The sequence below is a fragment of the Vitis riparia genome, unplaced genomic scaffold (assembly GCF_004353265.1).
Source record: "Vitis riparia cultivar Riparia Gloire de Montpellier isolate 1030 unplaced genomic scaffold, EGFV_Vit.rip_1.0 scaffold843_pilon_pilon, whole genome shotgun sequence".
In the NCBI taxonomy this organism is placed as follows: domain Eukaryota; kingdom Viridiplantae; phylum Streptophyta; class Magnoliopsida; order Vitales; family Vitaceae; genus Vitis; species Vitis riparia.
In genome coordinates, this window is record NW_023269811.1 from 7,720 (window position 1) to 31,824 (window position 24,105).

Consider the following 24,105-nt stretch of genomic DNA (forward strand, 5'->3'; position numbering starts at 1 on the left):
TGGATAGCAATTGACTTCCATGATCCTAGAATTCATATCAGAGTCAAGGATTATGATTCAAGTCATGAGAGCATCATGTTAAGAGGCAGCAACATCACTTTAGGGATAGATCACCCAAAACTCTTAAAACAAACTTATGTGGTATGATGTTGAGTGCTATAAAAAGTTTGGCCTATATTAACCGGATGCCTATAGGTTTTTCGAATGAGATGATCAAAACCCCTGATCCAACAATTGATATTAGAGCCGAGAGTCATGGTCAAGTTGGGACAAGAACAGGTGAGAATAGTGGAATAGTTAGGCTTGCCTCATGCAAAATTAGAAATATAAGATAAAACCGTGTTAATCTCAAAACAGTTCCAATTGCAACAAAAGGTAAGAAAGATATAAACCAAATAACTGTTATTAGCTTATGGCATACATTGCTTTCAAAAGGCAAACCGAAATGATGTCCCTTTAAAGAAAGAGCAATTACATGTAGCAAAATACCAAATGGCCCATCAATACACGAATCTATGGAGGAATCCAAACAAATTACAACTTACAAAATGATGTATGTAAACCGGTCGACCGGTTATATTCTACCGGTTGCCTACTTATCTCAACCGGTAGCCACTGCCCCTTTGACAATGCAGCAACTAAAAGAGGCAGTGGCTACCGGTTGAGATAAGTAGCCAACCGGTAGAAGATAACCGGTCGACCGGTTTACATACATCATTTTGTTATCATTTAGGTATGTGATATGGCTTCTGATTGCAAGGATTTTGAAGATTCAATTGTTCTTTGGGTTCAATTACCTCTTTTAGTTTACTTGTAAATATCTTTCATCTTAAGCCAACCTTAGTTTGGATAAGGTTCGACAATTATTTATAATCTTAGGGTACAAATTTTTTTTCCCAAACTTAATTAAGCTGAAATACAAATAAAAATTCGAACAACCCAAACCTAATCTAAATCCAATTTAATATTTTTCTAATATTTATAGTTTAAATTATTTAATTTAATAACTTTATTTTATTAAATTTTGTAGATGTTACAATAATAATATCAAATTATACTTTTTTTCCCCTTTTTTACAAAGATAATAGCGCTGACCAGACGGTCGATCGGTTGGGTAACCGGTCGACCGGTTAGTCGGGACACAAAATTTAAAACGGCCCCTGCGCGCTTCATTTCTCCCATTTTCGCATCCAGAGCTTCCCGCCCCTTCATATCCTTGCTTCCAGAATAGTTTTTGGCCAGATTTCGGACCGTTTGCATTCTGGGGACTTCATTTTGGGACGGATTTGGGCTAGGGTATTGGTTTGCAACCCAGGGTTTCACCTCTTCAAAGCGTCTCTTCTCTTCACCGCGCGTGTGAGGGCTATTCAGCTGCATCTCCAGGCGTCAAGGGTTTCGGGTTTGTGGTTGCATCTTCCTCTTTGCTTTCATTCCCTGTTTGGACTCCTTCTTCACCTCTTTCACTTCATTGATGGCACCACGGAGAGAGACGAGCACTTCCAGGGCTCAGAGCAAGCGTCCTGTTGAGCCATCTCAGCCCGAGCAGACGGAGGCTCACCGAAAGGCGAGGTTTGACACGGCACTCTTCAGTTCGAATGAGGACTATCAGCGCTATAAGCAAAAATTTGCTCAGAGGAAAGTCATCCCAGGGAGAAGTGTCAATTTCTCCCAACTTCAGCACTTTGGCTTTGAGGGGTTGTTCGGACGGATGGGATGGCTGCCCGTAGTGACGATCTCTGAGCCTGTCTTCCCGACTCTGGTACGGGCTTTCTATTCTCGGGCAACCTACGAGGTTGGAGGACCCGTATTATCCATTGTGAGAGGCGTTGAGATCCGTTTGAGTCCCGAGAGCATCTGCCACATTCTCGACAGCCCTTCGGTTGGACTCCGTGTTTATGAGGCCAAGACGTGGCCCACTGTGTCGGGATTTGAGCCTAGAGAGGCTGTTCAGAGGTTGTGCACACTTGCCGATCCTCAGGGGATGGGAAAACCATCGGCACACAGCTTGACAGTGACTAGCTGAGTCCTTCACCATATGATTTGTTCGATTCTCTTGCCACGTGGAGGACATCGAGACGAGGTCTCCTATCTCGAGGCTTTCATTGTTGACTCGATCCTCACCGGGAGACGGATTCATGTTGGCTACCTTATGATGATGCACATGATCTCTTGTGTCGAGAGCTCGACACGTGTACTCCCGTACGGCCGATTCCTTACCCGTGCTTTCAAGGATGCCGGGATCGACTTGAGTAGAGAGATAGATTTTGAGGCCCCCACCACTTATGACACGTATGATGCGCAGTCTCTAGGGCGCATGAAGTTCGAGAAGGCACCCGATGGCTCCTGGGTTAGGAAAGCCGAGCGATAGGCTCGGGGACATGATCAGATACACCCTAGAGTAGAGGAGGAGGCCGAGATCAGAGAGATGGAGGATGGGTTGGACCCTCAGAGGGACTTTGAGCAGAGAGGGCCCGATGTTGACATTCCGCCTCCATATCAGTCAGAGGGGATTCATTTTGAGGCTACCTTATCCGAGCCTATGATGACTGAGCCGTCCTTCACAGTAGGCCCTTCATCTCAGCCATCATTTACCGAGCTACCATCTCAGGCTCCTCATGCTCCTGATTATCCACCCTGGATGGACTTATCAGCACAGATCAGCTCTCTTGGGACCCGTATGGAGGACTTAGCCGTAGTGCATGATACCCATTTTTCTTCCATAGAGGATCACATCGATCAGTCTGAGGCCGCCTTCACCTCTCAGTTTGAGCATCTCGTAGAGAGGATTGAGCGGCTTGAGAGCCGCCAGGAGAGTCAGCACGAGGAGATGATGGCTTACCTACGTTCTGTGTTTCCACCACCACCTCCTCAGCCTTGAGTGTGTTTGGGATCCCCCTTCGTTTCTTTTTTATGTTGCTAAAGGGGGAGATATTTATAGGATCTAGGATCTAGGATCTATAGGATCTAGGAGTCTCTCATGCATGTCATTGTTATCAATGTCATATCTATCTTATTGTACATGTGAGATTTCCATATATATATGATATGATATTTTTATCAATTGATTCTTCGTGTTTTACATTGCTCTCTTTTCGCGCCTTTTTAATACAATTTCTTACGTATATAAAAAAATAATAATTAGTGGATGTGCTGATGTTTAGTCATCATGTTTCCTTGTTACGGTAGGGGATAATTTTGGTTTGTCTTGCACTACTTCATCCTATCAATGTGTTATATAGATTGATAATTCTGTTTTTCCGTCTCGGGGAACAGATTTCTTGGAGGATGAATTCAATACAGGGCTAAAAATTAAGAACGAACCTAGAAAAGCCCATAACCTTCCATTTTTCCCCAAAGAAGATGAGCTAAGTGAGGAAGAACTTGAAAAGATGCTAGAAGAACGTTACAAGGATGGTTCTAAATTTGTTACCTATGCTGAAGATGATTATGAGACGAAAAGATCAGCTCAAAGAGACTCCCTTATCCCTTGTATTAAGGATCCAATGATATGGAAAGTCAAGTGCATGGTACAATGTTTAATAATTTGAGATCTGAATTTCGAATGCCTTGAGCAATCCCTCATCTTTTGCGCTCCTTTCTTTTGTTTGAGTTGACCTGAAGAATATCTTGGTTGTAAGTTGGACGGGAGAGGCTTTCAGCTTTATGTCTTATGCATAAGTACGTTGACTTGCAGTCACTAGGAACTCAGCTGCAGATAACATCTGCTTTTTCTGTTGACCATGTAAAGGGTTTGATTTATATTGAAGCTGATAAGCAGTGTGACATGAATGAGGTGTCCTCTCTCTCTATCTCTCTCTCTCTCTCTCTCTCTCACACACACACACACACACACACACACACATTGCCATTCTCTGTTACTGGAGAAATTGATGATTTGATATTATTAGTACCCATGTTGCTGATAGTGTTGTAAGTGGACTAATATGAATCTATTCAATTTTAACTTCAGGCATGCAAAGGTCTTTGTAGTATATACACAAGCCGAGTGGCACCAGTTCCAATAAATGAAGTTACCCATTTTTTTTCCCTTTATGGAATCCAAATATCTAAAACAAAGACTAATACCCAACTATTCATGATATTTTTTGTTATTTGCATTTTACTGGAGCTACTGCCTTGAGAAAATGTATACAAGATGCTGATAAATTATAGAAACAGAAAGTTTATATGCTACCTTCTAGAGTTATTGCTAGTTAATCAATAATAAACTACGACAAGAAACTTTATACATCTCTTTCTATAAATATATTGATTAGTTGAAAACCATAACCAATGCTATGCTTGGATCCCTCTTTATACAATCATGGATCAAAATCGATTTCATGCATTTTACTGGAATAAAAGGCCAAAAGAATCTTCAACACCCCACATACCAAATTTCTACTACATAACCCAAGAACTCCACAAATTTGTCCACAGTTACACCAACGAGGCCCATGAGCCCAAGGGAGGCAGCACCAACGAGAGGAGGTCAATCTGAAGTCTCTTTTAAGGAACTTCCATTACCTAAATTCACAAGTTACACAAATTATTTTGAGATGATCTAATTGTGCCAAAAATCGATTTGAAATAGTAACTCAAGAATGGTTTTAATAAGGAAAATGAGGGCGAAAACTTAGTACGATAATTTATGCAAGCAGGCAACCATATAGCACCCTATTGTATTAATGAGTAACCGGTCGACCGGTTTTCTGCAACCGGTTGAGCTGTGCACTCGACCGGTAGACACTGGTCATTTCTTGATGCACCACCCAAAATGACCAGTGGCTACCGGTAGCAAGTTGTTTTGCTACCAGTTGATCCATTTTCTCGACCGATTGGTAACTATTAGAGAATAAAAAAATTGGGTAATTTATATTTATTGAATATACTAACACTATTTATCAATGATATTTAACTTAAAAGTGGTTTAGTTCTTAACTTAAAAGTAGTTTAATATAAATACTTTAGAGGTTTAATGTAGACTCCTTGACGTCTACAACCTTTACATGTAACATAGAAGAGCAAAGAAATACCAAGGCAACTAGTAAGGACTATTACAGGTTCATATTATGTTTAATATTACAAGCAATGTAGACTTCTTTGAATGTTAGGAGCCTCATATTTACAAGGAAACATCATCAGAAATAGGTTAATGTCGTACATTTTACATGCCTTTTCAATTAAAAGGAGGTGTCCCAATTTTATAAAGCAGGGTTCAATGGTTCAAAATGTTCACACATTGATTATTTTAGACAACAAATAGGCTTATAAGGACCTTCTCCATGCCAGCTTAACCTGTTATGTACACTACAATCAGTCTTGTATGCCATTTATGTGGTTAATTGGAAAATTAAAAACTAAAAAATTCCTTAGAAGGCCCCCCAGCCTACTCCATCGCCTTCTCTATTCTAATACCATATTGGCACATGTTAGCAGTTTAAAAAAGGTTATGATTAGGCTGGCCCAGTCCCCAAACCACCCTGACGTTATCCTTAAATGTAATGGAAAAACAGGATCATGGAGACAATCCCAAAGGGTTAGGACAGGGTTTGCTTGGTAGTAGTACTCCTGATATTCTCATGCACATGCATTATTAATGCATAATTGTTACCTTCACTAATAAAGAAGCAGTAAAAACAATCTGAGTGGAACTAAGCCATATGCATCAACAATTTCTGAAAAGCAGAAGTAAATTTGTTTGTGCGGAAATAAGTTGGTGGCGACTCTATCGTATGCAAAACCTGGAAAATGGCTCCAACTTGTGAGTTGGAGTCAAATGTTGCCCGCTGCAATGCATCCTGAATCTGCACAAATCAGGTCCAGAATATGTTCATGTTGGATCACAACCATCCCATCAAAACATCCATGCAATGAAGGCAAACTACCTGTTTTGTTGCAAAAGTGGGACTCCACCCCTCTGCTACAAGACATTTTTTCGTTACATCAATGCTAAGCATGTTTAGAGTATGGTAGATGGATTTTTCCTTCCTCACCTTAAGGTTAAAAAGAACCATATCAATGACTGAAAATAATTTCAATAAATCGCAATCCTGCATCTATGAATTTAAGATGAAGTATTTGACTTTTAGGTAAGCACAGAAATACATTTGTCCATGCTACATCAACTACAAAATTAAAATTCCATCAAGTAAAATAGACCAACCAAAAGGTTCCACTGCTCAAATTGATCGCCTATGGTCTGTAACAAATTGCCACGGTGCAACAGTCCAACATCTATTGTGGTGTTTAGCTCTGACAGTCTTCCTGAAACCTAAAATTTGAAGTGGATATAGATATCATTTCAAATCATAAAGGTCGAAATGTTACATAAGAAACACAGAAAGATACAAGGAATGTAATAAGGCAATCTCCAAAGAACTGCAATGTAATATGAAAAGAGACAAATATTGATGAATAATACAAGGAAAAAGGAGTTTGTAGTGTAGCATGAATGAAATTGATGTGGCATGTCTATTGACAAGAAAAGAGATGTCATTGCACATAATTCAACTATTTTGACTGAAGAAAAGAGATCTCAATGCACAGAATAGATACCTGAGAAAAGAAAATGAACTCATGATAGTAAGAATATCATGAGAATGCACAAAGAGAAAGCAACATATTCTTAATCATAGGCATGCTTGCCTATGCATGATACTTTTCAAGGGAATATGATGTGCATTTGAATTCCACTATTCCAGTAAAGACCATCCTTTCTTACTCATCCTTGAGTAAAAAAACCAGGAAAACCCATGAACCACAAATTAATTTATGTCCTTCTTGTGCCCATATCAATAAAATGTCATAATATGTACATGTGTGTTCAGTAGTACAGCTTCACCTTTCTAGGCTGATACTTGATAGTAGTAGACCAACTGCCATCAGATGATCATCCTGAATTTAAATGAGGTGAGGATCATGCGAAGACCATATCATGTGGTACATGCTATGATTTTTACCATAATACTGCTTCATTATTGTAGGTTTGAAAGTGTCAGAACCACCTGCTATGAAATGATTGTCCTGAATTTGCTGAGAATGATGCTATGGGAAGAGTACATCACTCCAAAAGTCAAATAGATAATTAAGTGGGTGCTTGGTAAAACTTAATAATTATTACTTAATGACTTAAGTTAACTTTAGATTAAATTGTTTTTAAGCTGTTAATTTAAAACTTATTACTTATTTGTTATTTTAAGTATTAAGTTGTTTGGTAAAATTAACTTAAAATTTATTTTAAGTTATTGAATTGACATATTTACCCCGTTAGTTGTAATTAATGTTTATAATTAAAAAATTTAACTAATATTTATTTTCATTAATTTTAAGCAATAAATTTGTTTATTAAACATCTATACTTAAAAGTATTATAGATTTGTAAGATAAGCTTAAAATATTTACTAGAAAAAGTGAATTATGAATTTAAAGTCATAGATGTGGGCAAATAAGACAAAAAAAAAAAAAAAAATTGGGATTAAGAATAAGTTAACTATTTTGAATTAATACTTAAAATCATTTTTAACTTTTAAGTTGTGATATTAAGTTATTTTAGCAAATGTGTTTAATCTACTTGATAACTTAAAATTAAGTTATTAAGTCACTTTAAGTCATTAAGTTGATCTACCAATCACCCTCTAATCCACAGTCAAACCAGCTCACTCGCTCCCTAATTTTAATCATCCCCCAGTTAGTTAGAACTTAGAAGTGTCTCTACAGCAATTTTTATTGACTAATGAGCAATATTAACTCCAACCAGCACTAACAGGCATGCATAAAAATGGTGGAAATTCGTTACAACTGGACCATCAAGTCATTTAATCTTCTAGCAAGACTAAGTTTTAATCCTAACTAGAAATAAAACCACTTTTAGTGTAAACTGGTCCTTTGTCAGTTGATTGACTATTCTTGTTGATCTGAAGTTAGAATATCAAATTAAAGGAATAATTCTCAATTCATACACAGATATGTAATCTACATAACCTCTCAGAGTTTATGCATACCTCAGTGATCATTTGAGCTTGTTTTCCAAGGTCTTCAGGAAAAGAGTAGCGATTTGCTCCAAAAGCATCACATATCTTAAGAATTTTGTTCTTCACTTTTTCTCCACAGTAGAAAACCACAAATACAGCAATGAGTAACCGGTCGACCGGTTACTTGCAACCGGTTGACATGTGCACTCGACCGGTAGACACTGGTCATTTCTTGATGCACCACCCAAAATGTCCAGTGGCTACCGGTAGCAAAACAACTTTCAACCGGTTGATGCATTATCTCGACCGGTTGAAACAAAATTTTTTTTTCCAAACGCAAAAATGGCAAGCTACCGATAGCAAACCAAACTGCTACCCTTCCATTGCATTGCCTCAACCGGTTGAAACGGCCCAAGTTTTAAGACAAAATAAATATAGTAGGCTGACCATATTCGTAGACATTATAGTAGCTTAGAGCAAGGGAGGAGAATACATGCGTTTTACGAGGAACCAATTCTCAATATAACCTTCCTAACGCATGATTCTTCTATGCTTTTGATGGTAATAGTCATAACCTTCCTTTTGGCATCCGAAACCATGGATTACAGAATCAATATTTAAAACACAAAAATATTCATGGCACCCAAATGGGAACCTAAATTAGGTGATGTCCACCAACATTTTTAAATCTACAGAAGAAGGTTTAAAGAGATGAAAATAACCTATATATCAAGAGCTATAAACAAAATAAGCTAGATATAATATATACATGTAGAAGAAAATACATCATCCATATACCATCATCAGAAGTGAACGAATACATTTACGCCATTTATGTGAATGGCCGATCACTACATCCATAAGTAATACGAGAAGTCATAATTACAAAAGGTCATTTATATTAGCCAAATGTCCAAAAACAGAATGAAAGTTTAATAACTATCAAAATAGTACAAATTGTAGAAGGGGTCATATATGGTCTGGTCCATGAAGCGGGAAGTGGGATCGCAAGAAGACCATCATCTCATCATGCTGGCCTCGTATAACTTGCATACCCTCCTTCACTTCCTCGTGTAAACCATCAATGCGATTCTCCAGAGATGTCAAACGTCGGTCATTGGTTAATACAATCTCCTCCAAGCGGGTACGAAGGGAGCTAATCTGGGCATTGAGGTTATCTGATGCCTCTGAGTCGTCCGGTCCAATTAGTGAACGATGATTTGCATCCGCCCTAGCTCTTACACCACCTTTTGACGGTATTCGTGTGACATTTGCTTTTTCAGAAGTTATTCCCTCTACATCTTGATCTTCGTATTCTTCACCCTCGGAGGACCCATTGTCTGAAGACACATCAACCTCTGAGGGGGGAACGGAAGACTTCCTTGCCCATGAACCATCTTTCTTCCAAACAAAATGCATGCGCCGAAGTGAAGCCCAATCATATGTATCAAATGATTTGAGTTTTTTCCCGTCTGTCTCATTGCGCAAATTGACATTGAAGTATTTGACAATCTTTGTGATAAACATGCCATAGGGGAGAACTGAATCTTCGCTGATTGAACATGCTTTCATATGTTGGAAAATTATGTAACCAATATTAACCTTTCTTTCTGTAAGAATGCTGTCAACCAAAAAAGCCTCCAAGAAAGATACATCATCTCGGTGCCCTCCTTTAGGGATGAAAATGTACGAGATCATGTGCTGTAGGATACGACTCAACACAGTCAACAAATGGGAAGTTGGTCTACTAGATCTCGAGTAACCACAAAGCCTCTGTATAGCTTCAGCAGGTTTGAAACCTTCCACCCTTGGCCACTTCTTAGCTTCATACAAACAAACCCCTTCATTTGGAATCTCTAAAATCTTACATAGTTCAGCAACATCAAAAACGATCCGTACACCGTTAATCGTGGTAGTAATGGGTCCTTCATCTTCGAATGTCATATTGGAGTAGAAACATTTGACAACCTTGGGATAAAGGAACTCTTTGACGGAGACAATAGGAAGCCAACCCATTCTCGCGAAAAGCACATCGAAATGGAAATAACTGAGCTTTGCAAAATCAATGTTCCTACTCGGGATTACGGTCGATTCGCAAAGTGAAGATGAAATCGTTGGGCTAGCTGTGGGGTTGTGAACGAAGATCGATCAAAGGTGGCCTTTTTTCGAATCTCAAAACTTTCTTCAACGACCGGTCGTTTCCCTTTGTTACTGAGGTGTAGTGGTTCGTCGGTTTGCTTCTGTTTACTGCCGATGCTCCGTTGTGGGTTGGATCTCTTGCCTTTGGTCCCAGCCATTTGTGCTTCCTCCCTTGTCTTTCCTTTGCTGCCGGTGGAGGTGGGTTCGGCCGGACCTCATTTTGGACCCATGGCCGCAGCTCGTTTTGGAGCCATGCCGGTTGGTTTGGGGTAGAGGGATTTGTGGAAATGGACGAGAATGAAGTAGACCACGGAGGGGTTCAGGGATGGAAGATCGGTTGCCACATGGGTATTTCGTGAAGATGAAGAAGAAGGAGGAGGAATGGGAATGGTTGAGGGACGGTCGACCTTCCTATTTAGTGTAATGAACTTGTAGTTTATTGTTTGATAGGAAATTAACCTGTAGCTTATCAATTCCTACATTTTAAATAAGTTCTCATTTTAGATATATTAAAAATTACTTTGCAACCATATTGATTTTAAAGTTTCCAAATCGAATTAATTTAATGTATAATTGATTGTATAGAAAAATGTTTGGATATACCTTAATAATAGTACAAGAGGTTTTTTTATAACAAATTTAAATTAAGGAGAATATAATATGAGAACTTACTTTGTAGTAATATAGAATAATTAACTAACATTTCTCATAACTAGGATGTAGTATGATAATTTTATTAAAATATAGTTAGGTTAATACATTAAAATGTATAATAACAACCATATACTACGATAGGAATTTTTCAATTATTTATGGTTCTAAGACAAACATTTTCAATAACTACGATATAGCATGATAAGTTAAATAAAGTAATGGATATGAATTTATTAAAAATTTGTCATAAGTATGATATTGTAACATAACTCATTTAAGTAACTAAGTGTAATTAAGTAACGTATCTCATAACTAGGATATAGTATGAGGATTTTATTCAAATATAGTCTAGGTAATATAGTGAAATTTAGCATAACAACCATATACTAAGATATGGGCATTTAAATTAATTTATCGTTGTATGACAAGCATTTCGAATAAGTACGATATAGCATGGTAATTAATTAAATTAATGTAACTGAATTTATTAAAATTTGTCATAAGTATGATATCCTAACATACCTCAATTAAGTAATTAAGTTTAATTAAGTAACCTTTCTCATATATAGGATATAGTATGATGCCTTAATTACATATACAGCACGTGAATTGATGAAACTCTATACTATGTATGAAATGGTACGAAAACATAAAGACAATAAATTTATGAAAGAACATTAAGATATGTAAATATTATCAATCAAAGCCAAATCTCCACTTTATATTTTGTTAAGTTAAACATATATCAATTGAAATGGGTGTAATAATCCACATTAGGCTGATTTCCCTCTTGCCTATAAATGTTGTATTTAATGTCACCTAACAAATTATGCAAAAAAGGCAACCTTCAACCACCAAATGTACCATCATGGTGGTTGTTTTGCTACATGTGGCAACATATTAAAATATGCAATAACTTCATGCAACAACCACATATAAAAGTTAGTATATATTTGGGAGGCAACATACTCTAAGGAGTCTAGAGAGTGAATGTGGTCTTCTATAAAGTAGAGCATAGCTTACAAAAAACACATCCGGAAGACAATTTTGGAGGTGAAGCTGGAGGTCACTTGCACTTTCCTTTTTGAAGGTATGATCATGAACTTCATAAAGATTTGATATACAAAAGCCATAAAATTTTGTATAAAACTGAATTGCCTATACTTTCGAAGTGATGGGGAAATTATTTCTAAACCCTAATAACAGGTAATGTAATAATATGTAATGATTTTAAAAAGTGTGGATTGTGATTGTCTAACTTACTTTGTTACTATTTTGCATGAAATGACTTTTAAAATGGTGAATTCATGGGGAAATACACACGTGTGCAGTGTATACCGGTGGAATAATTTCTCAACTGGTTGAATTATTTCTCAACCGGTTTGAATGTTTCCTCAGCAAGTAGACACTGGAAAGTGGGAAATTTTTTAAAATAAACACCAATAGGTCGACCCAATTGAAACCGGTCGAATTGCTTATGCGAACTTCCATTAACAAACTTGAGAATGGATGACGTATCTGATTTTGGTATATCTTCAATCTAATTTACTAGTTCATACTCATTTGACTTTTTTTAATGCATTTATATATAGATTAAATAATTTTAAAATACGTAAGTTTGTATTTAATTTTAAGCCATATATTGTTTGCTTTAATAATTTGTCATAAAACAACTAAATATTCCAAAATAATTTGTCTTTTCTTAGTACTTTTTAGGAACCATACATAACCTAAAATATTTAAAAACAACAATTTTTTTTTTTTCTAGATACTTGTTGGACAAGCCTACGTAAGTATTTTAAAAGTACGACAAAGAAGGAAAACATAACGACAAATCCATAGACCTCATTATTGATCATTTCAATTATGTTGAAGAATGTACTAAGCAAAACAAAAATTAAATGTACTACAAAAGAGAATTAAGGAAAGTGAAACGTCAAAACCGCGACCCTCAATCAACCGTCAGAAATTTCACAGTGGCTACGGTTGAGAATTTAACGTGAGAATCTCAAGTAGCCACTGGTTAAAAAATCCTCAACCGTTGAAAATTCCTCATGTTGAGGATTTTTCACCGTTAGAATTTCACATGTACGTTAGATTTTCTCACTTTCTTAGTACTTTTTAGGAACCATACATAACCTAAAATATTTAAAAACAACAATTTTTTTTTTTTTCTAGATACTTATTGGGACAAGCCTAGCGTAATGTATTTTAAAAGTACGACAAAGAAGGGAAAACATAACGACAAATCCCATAGACCTCATTATTTGATCATTTCAATTATGTTGAAGAATTGTACTTAAACAAAAAAAAAATTAAATGTACTACAAAAGAGAATTAAGGAAAAGTGAAACTTGTTTTTACAAATATAATATAACAGTTAGGAATATGAGATTTGTTGGTTTATGGAGCGTTAGGACCACTTGTTTGCTTTCTTGTATGTTCCAATGGTTGGACCACTTCCTCCTTGAATGTTCCAAATTGTTTGATCCCCACAATAATTAATATGTTTGTTTTTTATTTAGAGGATATATTTAAGAAAATAAAGTATTGTGAAAAATATTACAATATTTTGATACATTTTTAAAATATACTATATGACTTTATTATAGTAATTATGCTATGCATTGTACATATAGTTAATAATATCAACTTCATTTTATACATATAGAGAGAAATTGAATGTGTAACAAATAATCATATTTAACTAATAATGAATTTGAAGTAGTATATAAAAATAAAATATTTAGAATCCATTAAATTATAAATTTTCATTTGCATAACCTATTTATTATATTTACCCTATTTTCTTGGAAGCCTTAGTTTTTTTAAGAGAGTGGGTAAAACAAACACATAAGAAATATGCTTTCGTAACTAAATTTTCAGGTGAGATTAAATAATATAATGGATATGTTATAGTTTTTATTAATGTTGATTCTTGGGCCTGGGCTTATATGTGGCATATTGTCAAATGAAAACATTGAAAAGGTAAATGCGTAAGACCCATATTTTTAAATATCCTATGTGGACTTTATCGTAAATGATATATCAATCAATATGACAGTGATAGGATAATTTGTTAAGGTATTATGGAGACACTTTTTGACATAATTTATGAAATGTAGGTGATGCAATCGGTGATGGAGAAAACAATCAAGCAGGAGTTTGAAGTGAAAGCGGAGGACGTTGTCAATGACGATGCATATACAGGTGGAACTTACAAGCTGGGTGAAACGGTTGGGAAGAGAAAGTGTTGAAGGGTATTTCAGTGGAAAAAGTATGCAAAATGCAATTTGCTTGCATAGACGAGGCCGAAACATTTTACAACATGTTAGCAAAACTAACCGGATTTAGTATTCGAAAAGATGATTTGAAGCGAGACAAGAATGGAGATATAATAGTGTTCCAAAGAAGGACATCGAGCGACAAAGTTTATTGAGAATGACAACCGACAGCGTGAGCCACGATCGTTGACTAGAGTTGGATGTGAAGCTGCATTTCGTGTAGGCTTGAATAGGAAAGATGGAAAGTGGATTGTAAAGGAATTTATAGGAGATCATAATCATAATTTGGTCGATGCTATCAACAGACAATTCCTTCGGTCTCATCGAACAGTAAGTAATCCAGATAAGGCACAAGTTGATGTTTTGCGTAAAGTAGGTGTTAAAACCACACAAATTATGGACTATATGGTCAAACAATCAGGGGGACATGAGCACGTCGGTTTCACACAAAAAGATATATACAATCACGTTGATGCAATGCGTAGAAGTGAAATTAAAGACGGTGATGCAGAAGCGGCATTGGCTTATTTGTGTGGAAAGGCAGAAATGGATTCTTCATTTTTTTATAAATTCAACATTGATGAAGAAAGTCGACTAGCAAATTTGTTTTGGGCTGATTCAACTGCTCGAATGGATTATGCGTGTTTTGGAGATGTCCTAGCATTTGACACAACCTATAGGACAAATGCCTATAAAAAGCCTCTAGTAGTGTTGGTCGGTGTTAATCATCACCACCAAACTGTTGTATTTGGTTGTGCGTTATTGATAGATGAAAGTGTTGGGACATATGAATGGGTGTTGGAGACATTTCTTGAGGCAATGATGAATAAGAAACCCATATCTGTTGTAACCGATGGGGATAAAGCTATGCGTAAGGCAATTAAAAAGTATTACCCGATACGTGTCATCGATTGTGTTCATGGCATTTGCAACGAAATGCATTCACGAATGTGCATATTAAGGACTTCTCAAGCATATTTGCAAGGTGCATGTTCATGCGTGGGAATGAAGAAGAATTTGAAAAGGTTTGGCATGAAATGGTTGCAAATTTGGGACTTAATGAGAATCGTTGGGTGACCGAGATATATGGGAAACGTAAAAGATGGGCAGAGGCGTATTTACGTGGAAATTTCTTTGGAGGGATGAGAACCACACAAAGGTGTGAGAGTATGAATGCATATCTAAATAGATTCTTAAAAATTGCTTGCGACTGTATGAGTTTGTACAACAATTTGATAGAGCCATAATGAGAATACGGCAAAACGAGGCAAAGGCAGAGTTCGAGTCGAACAATTCTTCACCAGTGCTTTCAACCAAACTATCCATAATTGAAAATCATGCTGCGACGGTATACACGAAAGAATCTTTTATTAAATTTCGTGAGGAGATGAAAAATGCAGAGTTATTCTTTGTGGTAGGTCTTGTAAGTGATCATTCAATGCGGGCATACACATTATCCAAGTTTAGACACCCGAACTTAAATTGGGAAGTACAATTTTGCCCGGATATTGTAACATTAAAATGCTCATGCATGATGTTTGAGTCAATTGGCATCCCATGTTGCCACATGGTGGTGGTTATGAAGGTGGAGCATTTGGAAGAGATTCCTCAGTCATGTATTATGAAGAGGTGGACAAAGTTAGCAAAGGTGTATACAAGATCAGTACCAGTGAATGAGACGGATAACGACATGGATCGGTTTGTACGATATGGTTCATTGAGTTCGATGTGCAACAAGCTCTCCTACTTTGCGTCAGATACGTCATCTTCATTTATAGAGGCCAAAAATGAAATACAAAATTTGACGGCGAGAATGGAGGAACTCTATAACTATAATTTGAAAGGGAAGAAAATAGCAGCAGATGGAGCGACAGGCACTAACCAAGTTCGTGATCCAAATATTGTGAAGACTAAAGGGAATCCAGGCAAAGTGGCAATGAATGTTCAAAAGGGAAGACGATGCAGTCGTTGTAAAAGAGTGGGTCACACAATTCGAAAGTGTCCAGAAGCTACAATCCCTCAAAATGCTCAGCCGGGTTATATGGTATGTCATATTCAATAAAAAATTGCCCCTAAGATTAATTTTTGTAGTTGTACTTACATAAAGGACTAACATAATTGTTTTGATGGCATTATGAGTACGTAGGAGGAAACTAATTTGTCTTCCCAATGTGACATTCAAATGGAAATGATGCCTTCAACAAATTCATCAGTGGACATTTTTGCAACCATACATGTAAGTACAATAGGCTTGTTATATAATTTCCAAACATTGATAACATCTAATTCAATAATAATTGACAACACTTAATTATTGAAAAATGCAGGGAATGTTAGGGGAGCAGTTGTCGAATGACCGATCTGACATGTACATAGATTGTGGTGAACTTAATAATGTAAGATCGGGAATAAAGAAACACTTTTGACATGAATTTGAGCTATGCATTATTTAATGATTAGGTTTAATTAATTGGAATGGAATTGGACAGTTGAAAAAAACAATGGAATGTGCATGTGCAGATAGCAGGATTTCAGCAACATGAACAAAATATGACAACACCATGTCAAGGTGGGGATCCAAACAAATATCCAAATGAAAAGGATATGCAACCTTTTTTTTATTCCTTAACGGAGTAAGGGATGGTAGGTATTAAATCAGTATTTTTATTAGTTGACGTTATCACTTCCAGTAATGTGTACTTTTAACAGAACTATTTAATGAAAAGTTTGAATTTTAATTAAGAGTCAAGTTGATTGATAGAATGCAATATCCTCTACATTTATAATTTAATTGATAACAAGTGATAAAATGATTGGTAAATGGAGAAACCGATTCATTTATATTTGTTTTTAAAAAACGGTTAATTATGCGGATTTTATTAAATTCAATTGTGGTTAAAGTTTGACAATTAGGTGGTTATCAGTTAACTATAGGAAAGTAATCAATATGATGTAATTCATATGAAATAGGTAAATTAAGTGATTTTACTCAAAATGGGTAAATCGTGGTTAGGTAATTTGTAATGCCAGTGTCCATCAATTTCAACCCTTTTAATTGAACTTAATGGTAATTTGCCGAATGTTTACGTAGTGAAATATTATTGGTACAACTCATACCTTTTTTGTGGACGGTAGTCGTACTCCTAAATTGCACAATAGCATTGCAAGTGGAAACCGGTCGACGAAACCGGTCGACCGCCTCCATAAACCGATCGAGGCACTTTTCACTAGTGGCTACCGGTTGAGGAATTTTCTCAACCGGTTGGGAAAATTCCTCAACCGGTAGCCACTGGTGAAAAGTACCTCGACCGGTTGATGAAGGCGGTCGACCGGTTTCGTCGACCGGTTGCCATTAGTTAAAAATACCCTCAATCGGTTGAGCAAATTCCTCAACCGGTTGATACCCATCTTCACCCGGTTGCCACTGGTTAAAAAACCATCAACCGATTGAGAAAATTCCTCAACCAGTTTGCTATATTTGTGAACCGGTTCCCACTGGTCAAATCATTCGTCAACCGGTTGAGACAATTTCTTCATTGATCAATCGCTTTGCACAACTTTAAAAATTGCTCACTCCCTTTAGAAAAATCTTCAATCACTCAATTGAACGCCGACACCGGGTCATTCTGCATCCAAAATTGTTTGAGGTGGTTGGGACAAATCCTCAACGAGTTCACACTGCATCCATAGGGTCATTATCCATATGAGGAATGTTCTCAACCGGTAGGCATAATGCGTATGCCTATGAAAAGTGGACTTAGCTAAATCGTTGGACTGGTTCTTACGGGCTGAACGTCATTCGTCAACCGGTCTACTAATGTACTAACTATATATTGTTAGCATAGATAAATGAATATTTACAAATCTGATTAGGTTAAAGAGCGTACAAAAGCACACATGTCGAACATGAATGATACCAATATATTACAATTTCATTTTGCCTACCATATTGAAAGAAGAGTATTTGGATATTCAAATAAAATGGACTTAATCATTAATAATGTATGGTCATCGAATCTCACAACTTCCCAATAAACATGACGATATGTGGAGATGGAAATGATAAATATTAGAAAAATAACAAATATCATAATAATAATTTTTTCATTGCTCGTGTCGACGTCTTTGTACAAACAATAGCCACAATGGTTTGTTTTTCTCTATTTCCCTCGTGTAAAACTAAATCACATGCTATTTCTCGACGTATTTTAACAGAATTACAAAAGTCAGAGCTCGTCATCGAATCACCATTTTTGAATCTCTGCATATGTCTAATGACATGCACTCCACAGTCCCACCTAAGAAAAAGAAAAGAAAAGCAAAACAACTTATTGAATGGTTGTCTAATTATACCTCAGAAAAAGAATAGTAATGTGAGTTATGTATTCATACTAACCCATTCTCTTGGGTCGGAATCGAAGGAGCCCAATCAATGGAGAATTGGAAGACATCTTTCCCTATGTCATACAGTTTGAAGAACGTTTGACAAAATTCAACCTAATTTATTATGAAAGTGTTAATAAATATGGAAGAGAAAAAAATAGAATAGAAGAAAAATATAAACATGAAAGCATACCACTGTTTTGACACTCTGAAACCGGAACTTGTCTCGATTCTTCGATCATAATGAATCCAAAATTTGGATATGAGAGTTTTTGAAGTCAATGACGCACAGATACCAATGACCAGGGCATTCATCATGCATTGGAATAAATAGCTGTAAAGTTAGAAAAACAATATATATGAGTTGGGGCACAAAAAATCTACTATATTATAGGTGAAAACAATATCTATTCTAAATTTCATATATGCAATTAAACATTAGAAAGAATTACTAACCTTCTCGCAATCATCCAATTCGCTAATGTACTTACTCACGATGGATGTTTTTCTATCGAAAAAAGGATGAGGACTCCCGCACAAAATCATTTGCTAATAAGAAAACATAATACAAACATTAGTATATTGTACTTAATATGTAAGTAAACAACAAGAGAAATATGAGCTTACTGAAAATGTTGTGGGAAGATAGCATCTTATACTTCGTATGCCTATGAATTGTCTTTCAAAATAATTTAGCTTTGAGGCTTCTAGATTTATTACCTGTTGTTGAACAATAACTTCAATAAATTTATTTAACTAATATAGCATGCATTTGATATAAATGAAGTAGGTACTTACAACATCCATCAAATTTTGTCTAGGACGTAAGCACTCAAAATCTCCACGAACTCCATGTTCATGACCAAAGTCAACAAGAAGTTCACTAAAATAATAATATGTTCAAACAAACTTGAGTAAATTCGAAGCATATGAAGGCTAAAATTGTAACAACACATCTATGAATGTTCTAGACGCGACAAACCTTTTTGACAATGCTTTATTGAAAACATAATCAGCGACAAGAGATTGAAGTACATTGAATGATTGAGTATCCACCACGTCTTCACGAATGGACATGGGGATTGACTAATTCGAAAACAAGACATAATTATTAACTATATATGTTAAGTATCAAAAATAAGAACAATGATATTAAACTATTTGTATTATACCGCTGATGCTTCACGTTTTACCATCTTCCTTAATTTGTGTACAAACAGGGAGACCTTGAATTTACTTGGTTTCCTCTCCCTTGATGAACGTGTTTTCATGACATGATTAGGATAACCACATAGTGCTCGTAATGGTTCCTAAAATAGAAAATGCCATTAATATACATCTATTTACTATGTAATGGTTAAGTAGTTGTAAAGAAAATAATTTTTTCTTTTATATGATACATACCTTTCCATAATCTCTTCTACTCCTTTTGATTGGAAGTGGTAAAATATTTTGATTTTGTCTGGAATGATATGCACTTCAATTGATGTAGCACATGCATCTTCATTCTTTTCATTCAAGTCCTCGGTGCATAACTTCTCATTTGACAAAGTGTGAAGATAATGTTCATTCACATTCATATTGTTCGTATCTTCCAAACTTCTCTCGCATGGAGCATGTCATTCTTCGTTCCTTCCTCGTGCATTCTCAAAGGTTTTCCGCTTGACTAAGGAAGAGACCTTTCACTGTAGTATAATTCTCCTCAAATTTAGCCAAAATTTGATCACAACTACTACTACTTGCACCATAAGCCATATCAATTAGATGTGTCTTTAATTGTTGAAAGGTTTTATCCATCTCCATTAAGTTCCCACCATCAACCTAGTGATATATACGAACGTGATTAATAACATCATAATACAAAGGTTCAATGCTAATATAGATAGTCACGAAGAATATTGTAAAACACTTACTCGTTTAATAACATCTTTGTTTAGATTGATTACAAATTTCTCATCGTCCTCATTCTCACTCGCCATTGTCGTTGCATTTCCATCAACGCAATCCCTTATCTCATTTTCTATCACCCATATTTTGAGCTACAATATATTCATCAAATATAATACATATCAGATTTTAAATCACTAAAAACTTAAATAAATAGTAAACGACTTTCAAAACTATAACTTACATTCTCATTCGCATATCCACCAAGTTTTTTCAATCTTCGTTTCCTGTCCAATACTTCATCATCTCCCCAAGCAGTAATCCGAGGAGAAGGTCGAGTATATAGCGGTAGAAATTTCTCTTCAAACGATATATGCTCGTGGTAGAATAACTACGAGTATATTTGACATAGATATATAGTTAATTCATAAATTATATTAAAACAAAATCGTAATTCACTATGATGTAAATTAATTACAAGGACATTACCATTAAAAACAATAAGCAACCGCAAACCCCACTTTGTCGTTTCTTCTTAAACTCTTCAATCCCGTGCACAAGATAGGACAACACAAATTCTGCCTAATTCATCTTCTTTATTGAATCGATGTCTTCCACAAGATGTAAGAAAGAACGATTCACAAAAAGCTTCATTGTTGGGCACAATAATGCACCCAACACAAATAATACAAAACGAACTTTAAAATCGTTTCCACTCTCTTTATCCTCCCTAATTTGATTTTCTAACATCACTAATGGCAATCGCCCTTTTTTATCACAATATTTTTTACATAAATCATTCTTATGGCCAACATCTTTGTTCATGCCAATCTTGAACCCTCTTGCCCTCAATCCCATAATAAATTCAACGTCAATGGGGGATAATTTGATACAAGTATTATACAACTGTAACATATAAGCGTTCGGATTAAAACTATTTATCAACCAAAGACATAACTCATGATCAATTTTCCTACATCGAAGTTGCAAGAGGCTACCAAATCCTATTTCTTCTATGGCTGCCTTTTGCTTTGGTTCTAATTTTTCAATCACTCTAATCACTCGCTCGGGGGAGCATCGAGTCTGAAGATATAACTGAAAAGATACACAAACATCAAACATGTTTACATTAATATAATTTCCAACAAATACATAAGTAAAGAAATTAAATATTTATTACAAAAAAAAATTACCTTTGGAACAACACCCTTTTGAAGTGAATATTGTTTTGAACTTTCTTTGGACTTTGCTATGAAATTTTCTTTTTCTACTTTTGAAAGTGCATTCCACTTCTTGTCCAATTTTTTCCTCAACTACATTAATTGGTCACATAATTTAAATTCTAATTTTAAAATGTAATTATATTAGACATAGCAATATTATTCCTTACATCATCATTTATCTTCACTCCTTTATCCTTCTCTTTCATCATGGCTAATTGATCGTTACTACAAAACAATTTCAAACAAATTTAACAATAACAACCACAAAAAATACATTAAAAAACATATTATTTTACATATTTCTATTTTCCCTTACTAGTAATGTATCCAAGCGCCGATAGGCCTCTTTGGATTTCTAACAACTTCAAGACCATCGCGTTCGCTCCTAAAAATTAAATCAAATCATTTAAGTCAATTTTTATAATATGATTTCGGATATAATAAATCAAACATACTTTCACCACCACATTATCTCAACATAAGTTTTTTTTCACATTTCAATAAATTTTATTTTCATATCTTACTACAATCAATCAAATGCCAAATAAATACAAATACCATTACAACTACAACATCCTCCCTAAATATCTTTACATTTAAAATGATGACAAAATTAACATATAAATTTTTTTTAATGTTCAATAATCTAACCACCCTCTTTTTATATAATGTAATCAATCCATAAATCTAACAAAAAACATGAAATATAATGGACACAATATTGTAAAACACATAATTACTACTCACATTTTTTTCCCTTTATATAGAACTCGCCAAATAATTAGGATACAAGCGCCTTTTGAGTAACAAACAATTGTGTCCTTTTCAGCTTTCTTTTCCTTAGTACTACACGCCCTCTTCTTCTTCTTCCAGCTACGTCTTCAATTCGGGTTTTTAAACCATTAAATTTAGAACCTGAAAACAACCCCTTACACCTCTTAAACAAAATATAAAATGTGAAGAAAACACAACGGTTATGAAGATTCCACTAAAATTCTCCGTGTGAAAGAACCGAAATTATCCGTGAGACAAAATGCAGGAGTAGGGGAGAGAGAAAGCAAAAATTCAGAAAATTTACATAAAATCTTCGAGAAGAAGAATCTAGCAGAAAAAATAGCTGACCTGGGCATCGGGAGAAATGAAGTCTAAGACTCGGATCTTGGCACCGACCTCGCCCACAATCCTGAGCTCGCGATCCTTGAGGGAGACTTCTTTGATGAGGTCAAGACGTCGGCTTGGAGGAGGTTGGCCCGGTTCATGGCGATGGTGGTCTCCACCCACCTGTGAAGACGTCTTTGATCCCTGTTGACGGCGAAGGTGGTCTCCACCTAGCTGTAGAGATGTCTTTGATAAGGTCTGCGACGTCGCCCTCGAAGAGGTTGGCCCGGTTGAAGCCGACCGTGGTCTTCACCCAGCTGTGGAGAATCAGTGGAGAGAAAAACGGGAAAAGGGAGAGAAAACAAAGATGAGAGCGGGAAATGGGTGAGCTATGGAGGAAGTCGGCAAACAAAGATGAGGAAGTCGGCAAACAAAGATGAGAGCGGGAAATGGGTGAGACAGCTAGCTATGGAGGGGCGGGAAATGGGTGAGCCATGGAGGAAGTCGGCAAACAAAGATGAGAGCGGGAAATGGGTGAGCTGAGGAAGTCGGCTATGGAGGATGTGTGAGAGAGCCAGCTATGGAGGGGAAGAAAGATGAGAGCGGGAAATGGGTGAGCTGAGGAAGTCGGCTATGGAGGATGCGTGAGACAACCAGCTATGGAGGGGAAGAAAGATGAGAGCAGGAAATGGGTGAGCTGAGGAAGTCGGCTATGGAGGATGCGTGAGACAGCCAGCTACGGAGGGGAAGAGAGCAAATTTGGGGGGAAAAAGGGGAAAAGGAGGAGAGATGGGGGAGAGAACGGGAGGGGGAAGTACCCAGTTGACATTTTTTTTTTCTTTTTCATTTGGATGGCTGAGATTTAATCATTTTCATCCAATGGATGAAAAAAAAATGGAGGCATGGTACCGAAGGAGGCATTGTAGAATTTCCCTAATGTAATATTTAATTTATATAAAAAAATTATATATTTAATAGCATGATGTAATATTTTTGTATTTAAAATTTTAAATATTTTAATCATTATTAAAAAGAATAAAAATGTATCTATTAAATTATAAATTGTAGAATAGTTTTCAAATAAATCTTAAATGAAACAATGATATCTTAATAGTAAACATTATAATCCAATATATTTCTTATTTTTTTATTATTTCTGTAAATTAAATACAATGCAAGATATTTTATTAAAATTAAAAAGACATTAGGAGCTATTTTTCTTTTTCAAAAACTAATATTTTGTGGCAAACTCAATTATTAAAATTAAACCCCCTATTTATTTAGTTATTTGAAATGGGTTTGGACCGCCTAATTTAAATCTAGCAGTAAGTATTGTTAAATTTTCCATATTTTATTTGGAATGCATGAACGCTCCCCCTATAACAAATAGAGATGGAAACAGTGTTCTCTTGCATGCCACCTTTTTACTTCCATCAAAATTTAATAATGAGATAAAATAAATTA

General features: G+C 35.8%; 3 protein-coding genes and 2 long non-coding RNA genes across 6 annotated transcripts; 1 reads left to right on the forward strand and 4 right to left on the reverse strand.

Annotated features, from left to right (window-relative positions):
- Positions 1-5,654: 5,654 nt before the first annotated feature.
- LOC117910763 (V-type proton ATPase subunit a3-like) lies at positions 5,655-8,103 on the reverse strand. Its single transcript, XM_034824912.1, has 4 exons — positions 8,004-8,103; positions 6,167-6,274; positions 5,889-5,996; positions 5,655-5,807 (listed from the first exon to the last, which is right to left on the reverse strand). The coding sequence occupies exons 1-4, from the start codon at positions 8,013-8,015 to the stop codon at positions 5,655-5,657; spliced, it is 381 nt and encodes a 126-aa protein (XP_034680803.1). The 5' UTR covers positions 8,016-8,103.
- A 6,424-nt stretch (positions 8,104-14,527) lies between these two features.
- On the forward strand, positions 14,528-15,127 carry LOC117910764 (protein FAR1-RELATED SEQUENCE 3-like). The gene has a single exon (XM_034824913.1). The coding sequence runs from the start codon at positions 14,528-14,530 to the stop codon at positions 15,125-15,127; it is 600 nt and encodes a 199-aa protein (XP_034680804.1).
- A 2,990-nt stretch (positions 15,128-18,117) lies between these two features.
- On the reverse strand, positions 18,118-19,270 carry LOC117910768. Of its 2 annotated transcripts, XR_004650761.1 has the most exons (5): positions 19,232-19,270; positions 18,890-18,982; positions 18,627-18,767; positions 18,447-18,547; positions 18,118-18,348 (listed from the first exon to the last, which is right to left on the reverse strand). It is a non-coding gene; the product is annotated as an uncharacterized LOC117910768 (long non-coding RNA). The 2 variants fall into 2 exon arrangements; XR_004650760.1 differs by lacking the exon at positions 19,232-19,270 and having other exon boundaries at positions 18,890-19,051.
- Positions 19,271-20,080: 810 nt separating this feature from the next.
- On the reverse strand, positions 20,081-20,882 carry LOC117910765. The gene is made up of 4 exons (XM_034824917.1): positions 20,810-20,882; positions 20,565-20,711; positions 20,347-20,472; positions 20,081-20,254 (listed from the first exon to the last, which is right to left on the reverse strand). Exons 1-4 carry the CDS (start codon positions 20,810-20,812, stop codon positions 20,081-20,083), a joined length of 450 nt encoding a protein of 149 aa, XP_034680808.1. The 5' UTR covers positions 20,813-20,882.
- An 844-nt stretch (positions 20,883-21,726) lies between these two features.
- LOC117910771 lies at positions 21,727-22,453 on the reverse strand. The gene is made up of 3 exons (XR_004650784.1): positions 22,291-22,453; positions 21,860-21,928; positions 21,727-21,768 (listed from the first exon to the last, which is right to left on the reverse strand). It is a non-coding gene; the product is annotated as an uncharacterized LOC117910771 (long non-coding RNA).
- Positions 22,454-24,105: the final 1,652 nt, after the last annotated feature.

What these genes read in the sequence shown, in the direction of transcription:
- LOC117910765 (XM_034824917.1), bottom strand. An exon ending in GTGGATATGCGAATGAGAAT is followed by an intron (nt 20,473 to 20,564) that starts GTAAGTTATAGT and finishes AATATATTGTAG; the next exon opens with CTCAAAATATGGGTGATAGA. An exon ending in ACAAAGATGTTATTAAACGA is followed by an intron (nt 20,255 to 20,346) that starts GTAAGTGTTTTA and finishes ATATATCACTAG; the next exon opens with GTTGATGGTGGGAACTTAAT.
- LOC117910764 (XM_034824913.1), top strand. Translation starts at nt 14,528, where the DNA reads ATGCGTAGAAGTGAAATTAAAGACGGTGATGCAGAAGCGGCATTGGCT.
- LOC117910763 (XM_034824912.1), bottom strand. An exon ending in TTGAGCAGTGGAACCTTTTG is followed by an intron (nt 5,997 to 6,166) that starts GTTGGTCTATTT and finishes TTTAACCTTAAG; the next exon opens with GTGAGGAAGGAAAAATCCAT. An exon ending in CCACTTTTGCAACAAAACAG is followed by an intron (nt 5,808 to 5,888) that starts GTAGTTTGCCTT and finishes TGATTTGTGCAG; the next exon opens with ATTCAGGATGCATTGCAGCG.